The 16,581-nt window shown below is 48.8% G+C and overlaps 2 protein-coding genes across 25 annotated transcripts in view; both read left to right on the top strand.

Annotated features, from left to right (window-relative positions):
* The first annotated feature begins 219 nt into the window (after window positions 1–219).
* Window positions 220–3,962, top strand: LOC1273034 (uncharacterized). 2 transcript variants are annotated; one of them, XM_311975.5, is made up of 3 exons: window positions 220–823; window positions 914–3,304; window positions 3,375–3,962. In XM_311975.5, exons 1-3 carry the CDS (start codon window positions 722–724, stop codon window positions 3,417–3,419), a joined length of 2,538 nt encoding a protein of 845 aa, XP_311975.4. In that variant the 5' UTR covers window positions 220–721; the 3' UTR covers window positions 3,420–3,962. The 2 variants fall into 2 exon arrangements, with proteins under 2 accessions (XP_311975.4, XP_061503806.1); XM_061647822.1 differs by having other exon boundaries at window positions 240–823; window positions 914–3,962.
* Window positions 3,963–4,859: 897 nt separating this feature from the next.
* The window catches only part of LOC1273035 (high affinity cGMP-specific 3',5'-cyclic phosphodiesterase 9A), a 127,212-nt gene continuing 115,490 nt past the window's right edge, over window positions 4,860–16,581 (top strand). For 11 of the 23 annotated variants that reach the window (XM_061651226.1, XM_061651240.1, XM_061651229.1 and 8 more), the window contains exons 1-2: window positions 4,860–4,959; window positions 6,232–7,080. The gene's annotated coding sequence lies outside the window, so the exon portion shown is untranslated. Of the gene's footprint in view, window positions 5,973–6,051; window positions 7,081–16,581 lie in introns of all 23 variants that reach the window. The other 12 variants (XM_061651243.1, XM_061651236.1, XM_061651242.1 and 9 more) reach the window with 6 other exon arrangements.

Raw genomic sequence — 16,581 nt, 5'->3', positions numbered from 1 at the left:
ACGACTCCAGACGACTCCGAATGACTCCGGAAGGCTCCGGACGACTCCGGGCGGAATTTGTGGTTCCAATTTGCCGGAGTCGGAATCGAACTAACAATTGTTGGAGTCGGATCGGAGTCGTGGGTGCGCTCCAGAGAGCACATCACTAGTTCCTACACTGGCGCCCAAGGTGGAATATAGAGGAGATGTCTTCGTAGCGTTTAGGATGTGGCCATTTTGAGATTCAGATTGACAAAGCCGTCGATCTTTGTTTACAGACAACAGCCGCAATATTACGAGGAAAATGCCGATTTATGAAGTGTGGTTGCAAAATACAAGTATTTAGTGTTAAATTATTTTTATAAACTGTAAACAATTCGTTTGTCAAACCCATATAGCAGCAACAATCGTCGTACTTGACAACTGCCGTCAATACCGGTTTTGTACTTTTTTCTAAAGCCTTGATGGCCAAATGCTAAACATGACAACACCTCCTTTCTATCCACTTTGGCGCCATCCCGGGTTCGCATAAGCTTGGTTGGTGAGAAGAGCGAAGATTTTACAGCTAGGCTGCGCCGCCGCTGACTGCGGAAACGGACAGAAAAAAGTGGAAAACCGTCGCTCCGCGATGAATCTCAGCAAACTGGGGTGAGAGGGAACGTTTACCTTGACTGTGAAAATCAATTACTTTTCACCGATTGCCGTGCTGTGGCGTAGAATGCTCTGGTAAGTGCAGGGCAGGATGGCGAAGGTTTGTTTTCTGTGCAAAAGCAGCGAGGACGATGAGCTGCTGTTCGGCAAGTTCTACACCAAATGGAGACTGTCCGTGCATTATTATTGCTTGGTGAGTGAACAGCGACGAAGAGTTTGTGCAGGTGGATAATTGCATGTTTGTTTGTGTTTTCTTCGTTGCACGCGTTGTACAACGCTACAGCTGCTGTCGTCTAATCTGGTGCAGAACGGTGTGAACGATACGGTCGGCATCTTTGGCTTTCTCGAGCAGGACATCCGGAAGGAGAACGAACGGACGAAGAAATGCCGCTGCTACATCTGCAAGGAGATGCACGCGAACGTGTCCTGCTGCTCGAAGAAATGCTTGCGCACGTTTCACACGGTCTGCGGCATCAAGAACCGCTGTCTGTCCCACTACACGGACACGTTCCAGTCGTGGTGCGCCTCCCATATACCGGTCGAGCGCGACGCCCAGCCGCACACGGCCGAGGAACCGTGCTCGATATGCTACGACGAGATGGGGCAGTACGATCGGATCACCTCCATCCGGGCGCCGTGCTGCCGGAACGGGTGGTTCCACCAGCGCTGCGTCGCACAGTACGCCCAATCGGCCGGGTACTTCTTCAAGTGTCCGCTGTGCAACAACGAGGACACATTCTTGCCCGAGATTCCACGGCGCGGTGTGTTTGTACCTGAGCGCGATGCGGCCTGGGAGCTGGAACCGAACGCGTTCCAGGAGCAGCTGGTGCGGCCGACTGCATGCGACTCGGAAGATTGTAAATGCGAGCAAGGGCGCAGCGTGGACAGCCACGAGTGGCGGCTGGTGATATGTGGGTCGTGCGGCTCCACCTGCCGCCACCGGCAGTGCATGGAGGCGACGCCCGAGCTGACGCGTGCCTACGTGTGCCAGCTGTGTCGGCCGATTCTTGGCGAGCGAGTATCGCTGGTCGAGGATAGCGACGACGATAGTAGCGAGGATGAGACGGTAGCGTCTGGTTCGTCCAGTTCCGCGTCCCAGTTCGACAAAGTGCGCCCGGCTAAAGAGCTGTCGAGGCCGGGTTCGGGCGAGTCGGGCGTACACTGCTCAAGCTCGAGCGACGAAGCGCTGGTCGCCGTCTGCCGGCGAGCTCGCCGAAATGTGGCTACCATTGCGTCGGACGGCTCGGACAGTGAGCATTCCGATGCTAGCTCCGTGCAGTTAAGACGCTTCGTGCAGCAGAACACGGGAAAGCGTGTGCGGCGACTGCTGTCCGATGAATCGGACGAGGGAACTAGCAATCCCATGGGCGTGGAGGAGGATGGAAAGGATCCGTCGGAAGCCGGTCAACTATCAAAGTCTGGTACCAGCAAGCATTTAAAGACAGACACCAAACCGACCTCTGCGCTTGCGTTGAGCGTTGATCGTTCACCGGCTGGGCGGGTGTATGAAACGTCCGGCGTGTCCGCAGCTCCTCATCCTGACGTAGTTTCTATTGACTCGACAAGTGAAAGCAGCATAGGCATTAGAAAACCGAAACGAGCAAATGGCCGGCGGCGCAGTCTATCCACCTCCTCCGATGATACCCACGATACGCGTTCGGAAGATGGAAGTCACGTTTCGGAAGACCTTGATGATTTGCCTCTGAGCATTTTCCGGCAGAAAATGCGTGGCAACAAAACGAAACCATTGCAAAAACTGTATAAGCCATCACGCAGGCGATCATCACTAGGACCGGAGCGCACCACAAAGCTATCGGTCGATACAGGCTGCAACAAACCGGAAGACGCTAAACACACCAACCACTCAAATGCATCATCCAATAACGATGATGATGGCAGGAGAACGAGACAGCTGTCCAGAAGACTGTCGTTGAACGATGCCGGCAAGCAGCGGTCGACCAGCGAAAGCAGCAGTGAAATACTACCACGGAAACGGGCGATCGCGCGCCGACCGAGACTTGACTCTTCCTCCGAACAGTCGGAAAAGCAAGCAGCCGTCCCAGACGAAACCACCAGCAGCAAGGCACCGCGTAGCAAACGGCGCCGCCTTTCTCGCGAGCAGCAGCGGCACAGGCCGCGTATCATCAGCCCACCAAGTACGCCACCGTCGCTTGCCTCGGAAACGACGTCGCAACAATCGGACACCGGCAGTACCACCGGTGGCGCCGACGCCAGCGAAGATCTGAAACACACCACCACCCCCACCTCGTCCTCCTCCCACCCCACTCCCGCTTCGGTCGGGAGTACACCGAACCGGCAGCAGCACCAGCAGTCGATCCTAAAGTTTGTCAACTGTTCGGCGCGCAAAACAACCCCGGCGAGCAGGAGCGATGGGTCGACGGAGGAGACAATTTCACCGCCCCGAATGAAGCAGACCGGGGGAAGTGGGAGCAGTGACCCTGGCAAGGCGGAAAGCGGCACCAAAAAACAGGGTAGCCCAGCAGAAGGCGGTAAACGTGCAATAGCGGTCAAACGAACACGTAGCGCGACGGATCCACCAAAGCGAAGCAGAACGACCACGGAGGACACCGATGGCAAACAGCTGAACGACAGCAACGGCACACTGCAGGGGCCAACAACGAGTAAAGCGACCGCCGCAAACAAAGCAAAGAAGGTAAGGGTGTGTGCGTGTTGGCTGTTGACGGTTAGTTCGTTAGTTAGCGTATTTCTTCTCTCGTTTTTAGGACAAGGCACAGAACAATATACTGAACTATTTTAATCGCTGCTGAGTTGAATCTGTGGATGCTCAGCAGGACAACCGATGCTGGCGTGCTGCTACTGTTGGTTCGTCCGGCATTTAGGTGACTTTTGAACAGTTTTATCTTAGCTAATGAACGATACTGATTCGGAGCAAAGGAGGGAGAGCGGTGTTTAGGAAGAAATGTTGGCCGCAACAGATTGCCAGCAGCTATGACATGGGTGCCATCGTTGCCCCCATTGCATTTCTTTTTTTTATTTTCCTGCTTTTCGGATCGTCCTGGCATTTACGAACATTTACCTACTGTATAACCTTGTGTACTGGATAGTGAATAATGTTATTGTTCTAGCTTATCTATTCTAGTATTAGTTTTTTTTTCTCTGTACAACCGAAACATGTTTTGATGCGATTTGGTTTTTAATTGACCCTCTTTTCTGCATTAATTGCACATTGTACATTTTAACAAAAGCCCCATCGCTCTAATGACTTCAGCGTGTCTTGACTGACTGGCTTTAGCGTGTTACAAGTGAAATAAAACTATTTTGAAAATATGCCGCGCGCGCCTCCCCGTAAACGTTGTGTGTATGTGTTTCTCTTTCGCTCTAATTTGATTAACATTCGAAAACATAGTCAAATCGTTTTAAGGTGCCTGACATATCACTAATATTCTTTTTGTTTGCTTGGAAGCCGTTACAGCGGTTGTTGTAAATTAATAAGTGTAATTACAGGCGGTCCCCGAGATACACGGTACCTCTTATACGCGGATTCGGAGATACGCGGTTTTCTAAATTTAACAGTTCTTTGAGCAAATTGTACTGGTTTGACACATCAATTGTATATTGCCAAATAATTTCCGTTTCGATCGAATGTTAAAAACTATTTCAAAAAGTTTAAAACTGTTATATTCAGTCAGAATCATATCAAATAACTCACAAAGTGACTAAAACCGCCCCCTACTTGCAAAATTACACGAAAATTAGTGAAATTTTAGCTGGAAATCACGAGATTCGACTTACGCGGAAATTCGAGATACGCGGTATTTTGCGGCCGTTTTCGGTCCCCATTAACCGTGTAGCTTGGGGACCGCCTGTATTTTGAATAAGAAAAAAAGACATATTGCATACTTTCAGGCGCTTAACAAGGTCGTGTAAGTGAGGGCTTTTTTGTCGGTATGGCGAACCATCGATATTTTTGTGTGTTTTTTTTTGTTTCGTTCCTACACAGAAGTGTAGGAAAAGCTTCTATCCCGATCGATTTTACCGATCGATCGTGCATTGCGTGTAGATCACGGAAAGCTGGTTTACTGCCGAAAGTAGGCGCTGGGGTTGTTTTGTGCGAGTGAGAGCGCATGCATTCACATGCTTACTCGTTGCTGCAGTGCTGCCTCCTCTCGCTCTCTCTTTCTCTCTCTCTGTTCCTCTCTGTCTCGCTCTCTTTCTCGCTCTATCGCCGACAGCGTGGAGAGCGCGACGAGCAGAAAATCATTGATCAGTATGTTTTTTATCATCACCGCTGACGGACGACACAGGACGCTGCCGCCGCCACCGCCGACGTCGTCGTACTGCTTTGAGGTGCGTTGTTGGTGTTGGTCGTGGTTAACCCCGGGCTGGGGGGTGGGGTATCGCGTACAGTATCGTTACGGATGTAATCGAGCTAGATAAGGGCAGGTGATATCGGTGCGATCAGTGCGATAAGCCGACGGCAAAGACCCGCCCTCCTGTTTTATCAACTTCCGGACCATCTGTGGCGTGCGAAAGAACGGAAGAAGGGCGATTGGGAGAGCGATTGGGAGACGAAGGGGCCGGTCGGTGGAAAAGCACCGGAGTATGTGCGCTAAGGAGGACAAAGTGCTTTCGATCTTCGCGGTGTCAACGTGCGTGAATCAAAGTCGGTCGGTTTTGTTATCTGCATCTTTTTTTTTGCACCACCCAAGTGTGTGTGAGAGAGAGAGAGCGTGCGCGAACGAGAGTAAGTGAGTGAGTGAGCGAGAGCGAGGGTGTTGCAGGGTTGAAGAAAGCAGGCGACTGGTAATTTCTCAGTACCGTCACTAAAATTGGTCGTGCGCCCACCGCTCCCGTACCTTCGCTTGTTTGTGGTTGTGTGTGTGTGTGTGTGTGTGTGTGTTTGTGTGTGTGCGCTTATGTGGGAGAGAACGACCGTGCGTGCGTGCGTGTAGGGTGTAGTGTAAGTGGGTGAGTTTGGCGCTCATGCAAAGTTGTACGCTAGAGTGGTGTGCGCCACTACGATCCGCTCGTGACAGCTGACAGATGAGCCCTGGGGGGAGGCGGGTGTGGCAAGCGAGAATGCAAGCAGGGTGCGCTGCCGATCAAGATTGTTCTTGATCTACCGAGGGGCGGCAATCTCACACGGGGATGCTGCCGTGGTGCATGCGAGATCGTGCGGGCGCGTTTGTGTGTGTTAGTTGGGGGGGGTGGGGATCTCCAGAATTGGAAGAATCGTATCACGGACAGTGGCGACTGCCCCGGGCCCAACCATCAACAACGAAAATAAAAAAAAAAAACAAAAACCAAGTGTGCGTTCAAGATTATCTGTAACCGCGTGCGTGCATGTGTGTGTTGGTTTGGTGAGATTTCTCGACATTGCCTCACTCTTTTACTCGCTCTCTCTCTCTCTTTCTTCTCTCGTTCTTACCCGCTTGCTAGGAGTGCTGGGGCAGAGTTCTTCCAGCGGGGTCAGAACTTGAACCGCCCGAGATACCCCGCGCCACAGTGTCAAATACAAGGTGCTGGTGCGGGCACCGCCGCCCTGCGATCCGCTTCTCTCCTATTTGTATTCAGTTGTCGTTTATTGTATCATCTTCCTAACATCCTCTCGCTTCACAGTGTGCGTGTGTACCGTATGTGTGTGTGTCTGTTTATTTTGTTGATGTTTGGCCATCTCCCGCAGTGGGGAGTGCACATTGATAACCGCTAGAAGGAGAGGTTCGGGAACGTGTGTATGTGCGTGTGTGTATTTCTGTGTCGCTGGTGTTTTTTTTACGTCGATGCAGTTTAATTAGGTGTTGGCCCTGTTAACCGGCCACACTGTCGTGACGACCGTGATCTTCATTTGCTCTCTACTGGTGTGCGTTTGTGTGGTCGATCGTGTGCGTGTGTAGATGCCGGATAAGCGCGAACGGATAAGCAGCACCGGGGCTGATTAGAAGCAACGCGCGTCCGTCCGCCCGCGAGAACGGATCTAGACGGCTGTGCGAACGGAAAGAGACGGTGGAGGCGCAGTGCTCGCGCTCTCACTCGTACCACAGTAGGCCAGCAAGCGTGCGCGCGCGCAAACTCAGCTGTCGTCCGCCGTAGCAGCAGCCTCCACACCACCATCAAGACACAAAACAAGAAGCTTATCAGCAAACACTTATCGATCGTGCGGCTGTATATGTTTGTGTATGTGCGGTCATTCTTTCTCTCACTCCCTCGCTCTCTCTCTCTCATGAAAGCGTGACAGTGTTTTTTTCTAATAGTAGTGAAAAGCGAGAAACAGCAGCTGTCTTCTGTCTAACGCTGTCCCGCTCGCGCTCTGTTTTCATGCTTTGGAGCCATCGAAACACATACACACAGTGACCGCATCTCCGCCGAGTCACGATCAACCGAACGGAACCGGATCCGAGAGCGTACGGGTTTGAACAAAAAAAAAAAACACCAGGGAAAGACAAGAAGAATCACAAGCGCAAAGAGGAGGTAGGTACCAAAGTGCGTGCAAACTGTGTGTGTGTGTGTGTATCAACGGGTGAGGCTGTAATACGATCCATTGCGAAGGCACTGATTGCGAATGGAGCGAATGGAGAGTAGTCTCCCCTCGCTACGCGCACCTCGCCTCCGTTGGCAGTTCAATCGGACAACTACTACCGCTTTCCGGTCCCTTCGGTCCGGTCCCTGCTTGATGATGTTGGGGGAGGGCGCAGGATGCACAGCAGCAGGGAGTAATCTCGTACAGGCACAAGTGGGGGACGCGGTTAGAATGCGAGAACCAACAACAGTCGGCAAGGTCGTCGTCGTCGCCGTCGTTCGAGACGCTTTTTGAGATTGATCGAATGTGACCGAATGTGCAACTACATCACATACAGACTCTGGGCCAGCATTACAAACGGCAGATGGCGCCTACTGCGTCCGATGATGGTGGTGGTGGTAGTGTTGTGTTTATTGAATGCAGCCCCCAGCACTGTCAGAGCACTGCCGTTGCCCCCGTTACCGATGCAATCCGTTGCAATCCCCCCCCCCCCGGTGGTGAACCGGTTTGTTCTTACCATCCGGCAACTTTCTCGCCACCCTGCTGCAGCTGCTTTGCGTTGTTGTATGGTTTTTTTTTCTCCTTTTAGGCATCTTCACACCGGCACCGAGACGAATGTATCGATCCCCTGTGGCATTCTAACGTCCGAGTGAGCTGCTGCTTTAGAGGGGGGAAGCGATTTCGATATTGGATCGGTATCGACGTTGAGACGCTGTTTTGCTGTTGTGTCGTTGTATGTTTTTGATTGGTTGGTAGTTTGACGATACCAAGCGATTAGGCGTCAGTCGCGGTAGCGGTCTGTTCTGGATCATAGAGTTATGAGTGAAAGAGATCTGACGACGACCATTGAGTAGAGAGGCTGTGTTCTGTAGTATGTTTATCAGTTATTTACTTTCAAATCTTCATTCAGATCTTACTTATATAAGCCAAAGAGTGACGTATAAAACCATCATTTTCATTGATAATTAGATAAAAGGGCATTTGCCTGCCTATCTTTCACCAATGGGTTGTGAGCAGATCTGATATCCATCACCACTACCCAAGAAGGAGAGCTAACGCGCTAACCCAACAAGGAGAGCTAAGCTAACCTCGGAACTAAGTCAGGACACTTGTTGTTTCATAAAGGAATGCAGTTTTACAACAGAATGTCTAAAGAGGTAGTGGTTCATCATCTGAGTTTCGACAGAGTGTGCTGGTTAGAAGTAGAGTTATCTAAATGGGTTGTGATCTGTCAACTACGATGATGATGATTCATCACTAACGCGAAATGTAGATTTTGGAAATCAGGATTGGGCGTCAACAGGCGAGCAACCCTATGCACGTGTTTGTGATTGATTTCTCAAACATCTACTCGATAGCAAATTGCAGCAAGATATGACTAAATTACCCCAAGATACATCGAACCTCTCAATCTTATCCATGGGTTAAAGGTGGGTCATCATTCATCAGCATCATCATTATTCTACAGCCATACTTATTCGGCTAAACTCGATCGTCTTGATCCTTGTCATACCAGTTAGGAGCTCTCCGTTCGATAAGACACCGCTATCACCTGTGCATGTTTTTTTGTGCTGCATCATCGCAGTGAAGGAAATGCGATGATCTCGTGATCAATCAGCATTTCCTTCGTAGCAGATGGGGGTAGGCAAATGCTAAACGATGCTTTGATAAGAGCAACTGTTCCATCTCGTTTACTCCTACTTTACTTTGCTGCATCGTGTCGTTTCGTGCTAAAGAGAACCGTCCACGTCTCTCAGGTCGTCAGGAGCTCCAATCCCGTTACCGTTCGATCTTCAGGATTGGGGCGGCGGGATACGGAGAAGCTATTCCCTGTCCGCTCGCAGTACAATCGCGCCAAGGTCATTAAATTTGACATTAACCTCTTGCTGCTGCTGATAATCGAAACTTGGGGACGCCTTGGGAGGAGCAGCAAGTATTGGAAGTAATTTACTCTTCGAGGTCTATTACCGCGGCATCATCTCGATCGTTGATAAACATTACGCCAAATAATCAGCAAAAATGAGTAAACCATTTGCCTTTCGCAGATTTTGCACAACTATCTGTGGTAAGGGTTTTGCAATTTGTTTTTTTCTGTGATCTTTAATATATTGTCTGAAAGAAGGGGACACATGAACGGGTCGAAGCTTACATGGCAAAGCATCCGTTTATTAAATGCACCATCTTTACCACGGCCCCATAGTAAAGTTTGGTCCACATGGAGTTTAGAGGCTGGCGATAGAAGTGTGGAAGCCGTTGAATTGAAATAATGGCCAAAAAGACCGAACCTACTCGGGGGTCGGGGGGAGTGAGAGGATGTGTTTCTCATGCTTTGTGAGCTGCACCGGAAGTGGTTAGTTAGATGTTAGGTCGGCGATAATAATCGGGGTGGTAGTGGTGCCTTTCGAAGGCATGTCTCATGGGTTCCCCGATGGAAGTGAAGCGCTTTGTGTCACTGCTTCGCACAAAATACGCTTAAACTGTGCCCTGCATGTATGTGTAAGTCATTGTAGAAAGCCTTACTAGAAAGGGGTTAGTGTTTGGCGATAAAGCCAAAATCATCAAAACGATTGTGTACTACAAGTAGGAGACACAGCAGAAAACCGAATCTGACAGTCGTGTAGGAGGGAAATGTTGAATCAGAAATTGTTCACACCTTTTTGCTGTTGTTGTGCAAATTGTGGGGGGGGATCTTACTGACTCTGAAAACGACACTGGCGATGGTTTGTGCATTTCATTAGCGAAGGCGTATTTTTGGACGGCGTGTGTTGAGTGTTGCTGGGGGGAATGCTTGGTGTTGGTACGCACGACTGGCATTGTATTAAAATAGCTCTGTGAGGTTTAAATTGAGATGACAAAAAAAATGAGTCAAAATTTTGGACTCAATTTTCTCGTAACCCGTTTCCGAAGCTCCGATCACACAGCACTGTGCGAAACACTGCCTGCGCAGCACCCTCCGATATTTATTGCACCTGCGTGAAAGGGATAAATCCAAACGAAGAAAGCGAATGCGAACGATCGTAACGAGCTGCTCATTTCTTACCCCTCCTAGCCGGTGTCGGCTCCCCCCACGATGCCGTGTGCTAATGAATTTAAATAAACGGTCCTCCTCCCCGGACCACCACCACCACCACCACCACCGCCTCCCGGGGTCCTACTGATCGGGGCGCGAGACACAATTTGTTGTTGTTTGCGGCTGTGACAAGATTTGTTCGTCAGCGTCTTGGCGGCCCAGTTTCGGTTTTATGGTTTCAGTTACACACCGTACCTCTGTCTGCCGTTGCTGCTCGTTTAATGATGTATGCAGGCAAAGGATTTAAAACAATTGTATGCATATGTATGTATGTCCGCGCACAACCCACGCTGCGAACCTTGGCGTTCGTTGTGCATTTCTGCACCGCGACGGCCTTTTCGGTGATGTGTGGGGTGTCTGTACCTTCGAATTTGGAGCTGCAACCAGTGATGCTATTCGTGCGTAATGTGTTTTTTTTTTAAATTTAGCAAATTGGAAACCATGCTACCCCTTTTTACTCTCCCTTTTACCGGGTTAATGTGTTTTATATATTTTTGCTTTTTAATTTAACCTGTTCAAAATCGCACCTCACGCAGAAAGTAGTATCCCATTCGGCAAACACTTAGTGTGCCCCGGATGCAGTGAGCTGAAATTTCCAAACATTTCATCATTTACTCACTCGCGCTCACCACCACCCCCCTCGATCGCTTTTCTGCCCTCGATCGCGGTTTCGTCGCGGAATAAACCGAAACGCGTGCACATAAATCAGTCAATTGTGAGTAAATAAATAAATAATTCGTCTAGCTGCGGTGGTGGTGCACCAGAGAGCGCACCCGCGTGTGAGTCTATGCGCATCACCTCCCCCCGTACGCCTACGAAAAACGTCACGATTTACGCAAACGCAATTAAAACGTAAAGTTACTGAGAAAAGAAAAGAAGAGAACATAAAAAAACAACACAAGTTCGTAAAGGGTTTTTTTTGGGTGTTTCTGAGATACTACTGTTGCGCTTGGGTGTGGTGTTTTGTAGTGTCTAACAGAGAGCCGGGTGGGCTTTTTGCATTGGAGGTGTAAGATTGGTATTCACTTCCTGCTTAAGAATGTCACAAATACAGAGCATCTTATCCTTAGAGGTGAATATGGGTATTTTTTTGGGGCAAAAAGCAAATACACAAACACAACGCATGTCGGTTATTGGCTTATCATCTTCTTGACGGCAATAGCTCATACTCTCCAGAAGACCGTCTTTTCTTAGCATAGCAGCAGCAGTGTGTGGTGGAAGTACGGCAACTAGAATCGTACCACCGATAAGCGCGTGTTAGAAAATGAAACCAAAAACACATGCATGTGCGTATATATCATAAAAATAGCATATCTTTTACAGCTCAAGCACAGCTGCTCGGACCTCCTTTCGTACCCTTCTTCTTTTGCTCGTGATAATGGAGAGGCATGCATAGTTCTCATCGCATCAAGCAGCGGTCATTCATTCAGCTTCTGATGTGTGGTGCTTCACAACATGAACCGTTCAGAACTTGATGTTCCGTTTGTTGTCGCCATTGCGTTATGGTGTATTTGTCCAACATCGAATGTTTGCTATTCCGGTTAGCACCGAGAGTATAGTCACGCACATTGTACGACGCTCTTGGGTCCGATTTCATAAAGATGTTGCAAAACGTCGTGTATCGCGGAGTTGCTTTTCAGTTTCACACTGTTGGTGAAACATATGAAGTAATGTATTTAGTACGGTAAGCCGACTTAACTTTTACTTAAAACATGAATGAGTTTTCGGCTGACTGATAATTTCTTGCCAAGTGATATCCTTTATAATGTAATTATTGAAGCACAATTGCGATAATAAATCCATGCGAGCTGCCTTTCGTCATTTTTCCGTCATTTATCATGTGTAGGCATGTTTTCAAGACAAAATTGTTGGAGTAGAGCTTTTGCATCATGCTGATCAAGACATTTTCGATGGGACGCAGCTGGAGGATGTTGGACTGGTTCGCGTTCTAAGGTGTCATATCGAAATTGAGGCGAAATTTGCTTGAAATAGTCGCATTGAGTTTTGGGGTCTTTGCTTGCCGCTGCGAAGCCGGTGAACGCGATTTCTGCTTCCTGATATGGTTGTTTATGTTTCCCAGGTACTAGTTCACTGTTTGGCCGGTTGCATCGATCTCTTAATTTACAGCTGCTTCAGGAACCTCAAGTTGCTGAGGATCGTTCGCGATTCGTCACCGGGCTTTCTTTCAATTAGTGATGTGTTCTGTGGAGTGTACCCACGGCTCCGATCTGACTCCGACTATTGTTCGTCCGATTCCGACTCCGGTAGTATGGTAACCACTAGTTCCGTCCGGAGTCGGATATACAGTCCATTGTTTCGAAGGCTGCCACCGGGCGATTTTAACTCAAGACGACTATGGACGACGCCGGGCGATTCTGGACGGCTCCAAACGATTCCGAACGACTCCGGATTATGCTGGGCGGACCTACCTTCCGGATTCGGTTCCGAAATTATATCGGAGTTGGATCAAAGTCGACTCCGGATTTTTGCCAGCATTTGCCCATCAATACTTTCGATGCCGTTCTTTGATCGCGCACGCCCCTGAACGAAGTTGCTATTATTGAAAGTGCAATTAACGTTTCGTTAGTGCGGGTTAAGATGAACCCATCGACCATCGTCAATTTTTGTTCTTTGGAGTGTTTATGCTGATGATATTCTGAATTCAAGCTGAAATGTTACAAACAAACTTTTTTTGAAGACTATTTTACTAAATGTTGTATTTTATTTCAGAGTTTTAATCGGAATGCTCTCATTACGATAGTGCCTGCTTTTTTGCTTGAATAAATTTCATTGAGCATGTATCTGAGATCAAAAGCTACTCTCACATATGTATTTATTTTAAAATTTCATGTGCAAGCTTATGTTCTGCTTTGAAATATGATAATTACTCAATAAATTTATTCGATTTGCAGATATTTTAATAATAAAAAAAAAATCCAACACAGTTTATTACGAAATCAAATGAGCTGTATTTTTAGAACTGCATCGGGGTGTGTACGTACCACCAGCGAAGCGACGCGCGTGAAAAGCACCGCAAGTGGTGTTGTGTGATGTATTGGATTACATGTACCGTTTCGCCGCCTGGCTAGACCTAGGCCCGAGGGTTCCATATGGGTTTGCCCTTACCGTCATAACGGTCCAGAGCTGCCCTTTCCTGATTTTGTTGCTGACTGGCGCACCATTGCTCGACGCATCTATTTGATTGATCGGCCAACCACCACCACATACGGCCAACATGTCGCATGCCCAGACCCGAACGGTGGGCAATACAGGTGGAAAACACTACGTCCCATCAAACACCACCACCCCCACCCGGTCGGAAAAGGGGGGTTGGGTCTATTGCACTGCTCTTCTTCACCGGCGAACGATCGATCGGCGATCTTGTACGCGATCGTGCCGGAGGATGGAACCAGGAGAACGGGTTGTTGTGTTTCTTCTTCCAAAGGGTTTTGGCATGCTGTGTGTGTACGTGGTGGTGCTCCTGTTTTTTTTTTTGTTAGTTGTAAAGCAACCCTCTCCAACAGCCGCCAGCCAGTGCTTGCCAGCGTCTTCGCGGAATTTTTCACTCTGGTCATCGCGTCGCCGTCATGTCGCGTCATCCTACCGTTGGAATGTGCCTCTCCTTCCCCCCCCACCCCCATCCCCCACCCCCATCCCCCACCCCTATCCCCCACCCCCATCCCCCACCCCCATCCCCCACCTTCCTGGAGGCATGCAGCCGGCGGGTGTCACGCGGGTTGGAGCCGTGGGATGATGGGATGTCAGATTTTTGCATGTTCCTCTATTCCCTTTCGATCGGTGTAGGCCCCTCGGGAAGGGAGTGTTCGACATGTTCGGGAAAGTAGTTTACAGTGGAGAGCCAATTAATGGCACGAATGCAATTAATGAAAAAAATAGTAGTTTATAGTGAAAAGGAGTAGACTTTTTATCAACATATAACCCTTTGTTTCAATCAATTTCCGTTGTGTGATGGTTGCGGGGTTATTGTCATGGTAGAATTCGTTAGACATTGTATCGCAACCTGGTAAAAATAAGTTCAGAACTGTTGTGAGGTGTATCCAGTGGTAAACAGACGGGTACAAAAATAGCTCAAGCAGCTGGACAAATACGGCGATCGAGCCGAGACACGGCAGTGGCAGCACACCAGACTTGGCCAAAAATTCAGCAAAACTAGTCCAGCTAACCCGAGTTATCAAAAAGAGGGGGAATATATTGTTATATCGATTATAAATTGCAAAAATGTCTGAATGTGAATGATTATAGCACAATTTACACTAAATTTCTACCATATTCGCATGATAGAGAAATGGCGGTTTGTTTATGCGTGTCTTCTGCACGCGCTTTTTCTACCGCAACACCAACAAGCAAACAAGCAAAGGAAACAAGAAAGAACTAAACAAGTTCCTCCCTGCCCACTTCGACCGCTACCGGTCCGCGCTTCCTTTGCACGGGCAGTTCCTCTCTCCCTCTGGCGTTCATTCCGGGTGTGCCGCGTGTACCTTTTTAATCGCCGCGCCACAGAAACACGCCGCTTGTCTAAAACCCCGCCCGGCTCTCGACACCCGATCCTGCCGAACCGAAGGTCGTTTACATGGCCTTCACATTGGCACAGAGCGGGACCTGGGCACGACAGCTTCAGCAGCGGGGCTTCAGTTGAGGTCGCCGAGCGCGCCGGGATAGAGGAGGGCAGCAATCGGGAGAGACCGTAGGCGCACGGAATCTGGTTTACGGAGGAGGAGGAACGGTCGATGAGGGTTTTTTTTTCTCTCCTGCATTATGATCATCGTTTCCTCTCGTGCTTGCGTTTCGTTTTCCACTCCTTTTGCTATTTTCGTTTCGGCTCTCTCTCTCTCTCTCTCTCTCTCTCTGGATTCATGATTGTGATGACGTAGGATCACAATGATCGTGGGGATGGGAAGTGTAGCGTATGTTTGCAGAGACGAGATCAAGATCTGCAACCGATCTTGATGTGGTGGTTGCGCGTGCGGAGAGCAAAGTTCTGACGTAAAGACAACCTTCTTGCAGCAAGCGCTTGTCCATGGGGCAAACATCCTCCGCACACGTTGAAGACACACTCGGTCTGGGACACCCGGGCCTATCTTAATCGAATATTAATGTCCCTTTAACTGGACCCGTTAGCCGCTACCGCAACGGGGCGGGCCATAGACGCAATGGACAGACCCAGCGTTACACTGCTTGCGGTCACGTTCACATTACAGCGCGCCCTGCGGGCTCTCTGCGCTTCTTTGTATTCTATCCACTGGCGGATGAGTGTGGTTCCTGGAATTATGCTAATCGGAATCTGGGGGAGGGTGGGGAAGTTCGTATGCATGCATCTCGGAGTGTTAAAGGTTGTAAACATATCATTAAGTTTCGATTAATGTCGCGCCAGTTGGTGTGTGCCCCCGCCTGTAAGTGCCTGTTTGTGGCTTAGGCTCTGGCATTGCTCAAAATTGTGCACGTCTTTTCCAATGCAACGGTAGGAGACAGTGCGCAATCAATTAAAAATGGTTTCATCCGCTGCTTTATGCGCTTTTTTTTATGAATTAAACATTCATCGCATCCATTGCATCGTACTACTGCTGGAGGGTATGCGATATAGTATTCCTTTCCTCCGCACAGCAACAGCTCAGCTTTCCTGGCTGCTTGAGGGTTCTGTTCTGTTATGCTTCCATGTAGACCTGTGCTACAGAATGTAGCGCAAGGTGCATAACATTTTTGTGTACAGAGTGTTCAAAGGTGGTTATTTCTCATTGTTTATATTCTTTCTCTTGTTGAACAACGTTTTCAGCAGCACCATGCTTATGACCATGTTCTAACCTTCGGCGTTTCCGAACGGACGCTTCTGTGAAAGGAGAACCGGTTGGGTGGTAGTGCCCGTTAAGATGAGCTGTGTAAGCTAGCTAATGGAGAGAAACAAAAGTAGAACTTTCTTCCTCAAAGTGTCTGAGCAGCAACTTTAAGCTGTTTGAATTGAATCAAGAAAATGCATGGAAAATCAAACGACACACTACACACAGAGTACGCTGTGAGAGGGAAATTTGCTGGGGAAATCGTAACCGGCACAAAGACAGATTGGAGTATCACTTAAATCGAAACTCTCATATTGCTATTATTTCTGTAATCCGTCCCTATTGATGGGACTTTGTGTGCAAATGTGTGTATCTGTGTGAGACTTCCATATGTGCTAGATCTCTCTGTACGGGCTATGGCTTGGATTGGGTGTTGTGTACGCTTCCCTTGGGCAATCGGTTGAAAGTGGTACCGCAAGCACACACACACACACAATTCACTTCGCATTTTCCACCTCACCAGACGGACAGGGAGTATGCCTTTTGCTCCATTGGATTTCTGATTGTCGAGATCACAGGTGTCACATTTC

This window comes from Anopheles gambiae, chromosome 2 (genome assembly GCF_943734735.2).
Source record: "Anopheles gambiae chromosome 2, idAnoGambNW_F1_1, whole genome shotgun sequence".
NCBI lineage: Eukaryota > Metazoa > Arthropoda > Insecta > Diptera > Culicidae > Anopheles > Anopheles gambiae.
Note: the sequence above shows the minus strand (reverse complement) of the source record. Positions and strands in the feature narration are given on the sequence as shown.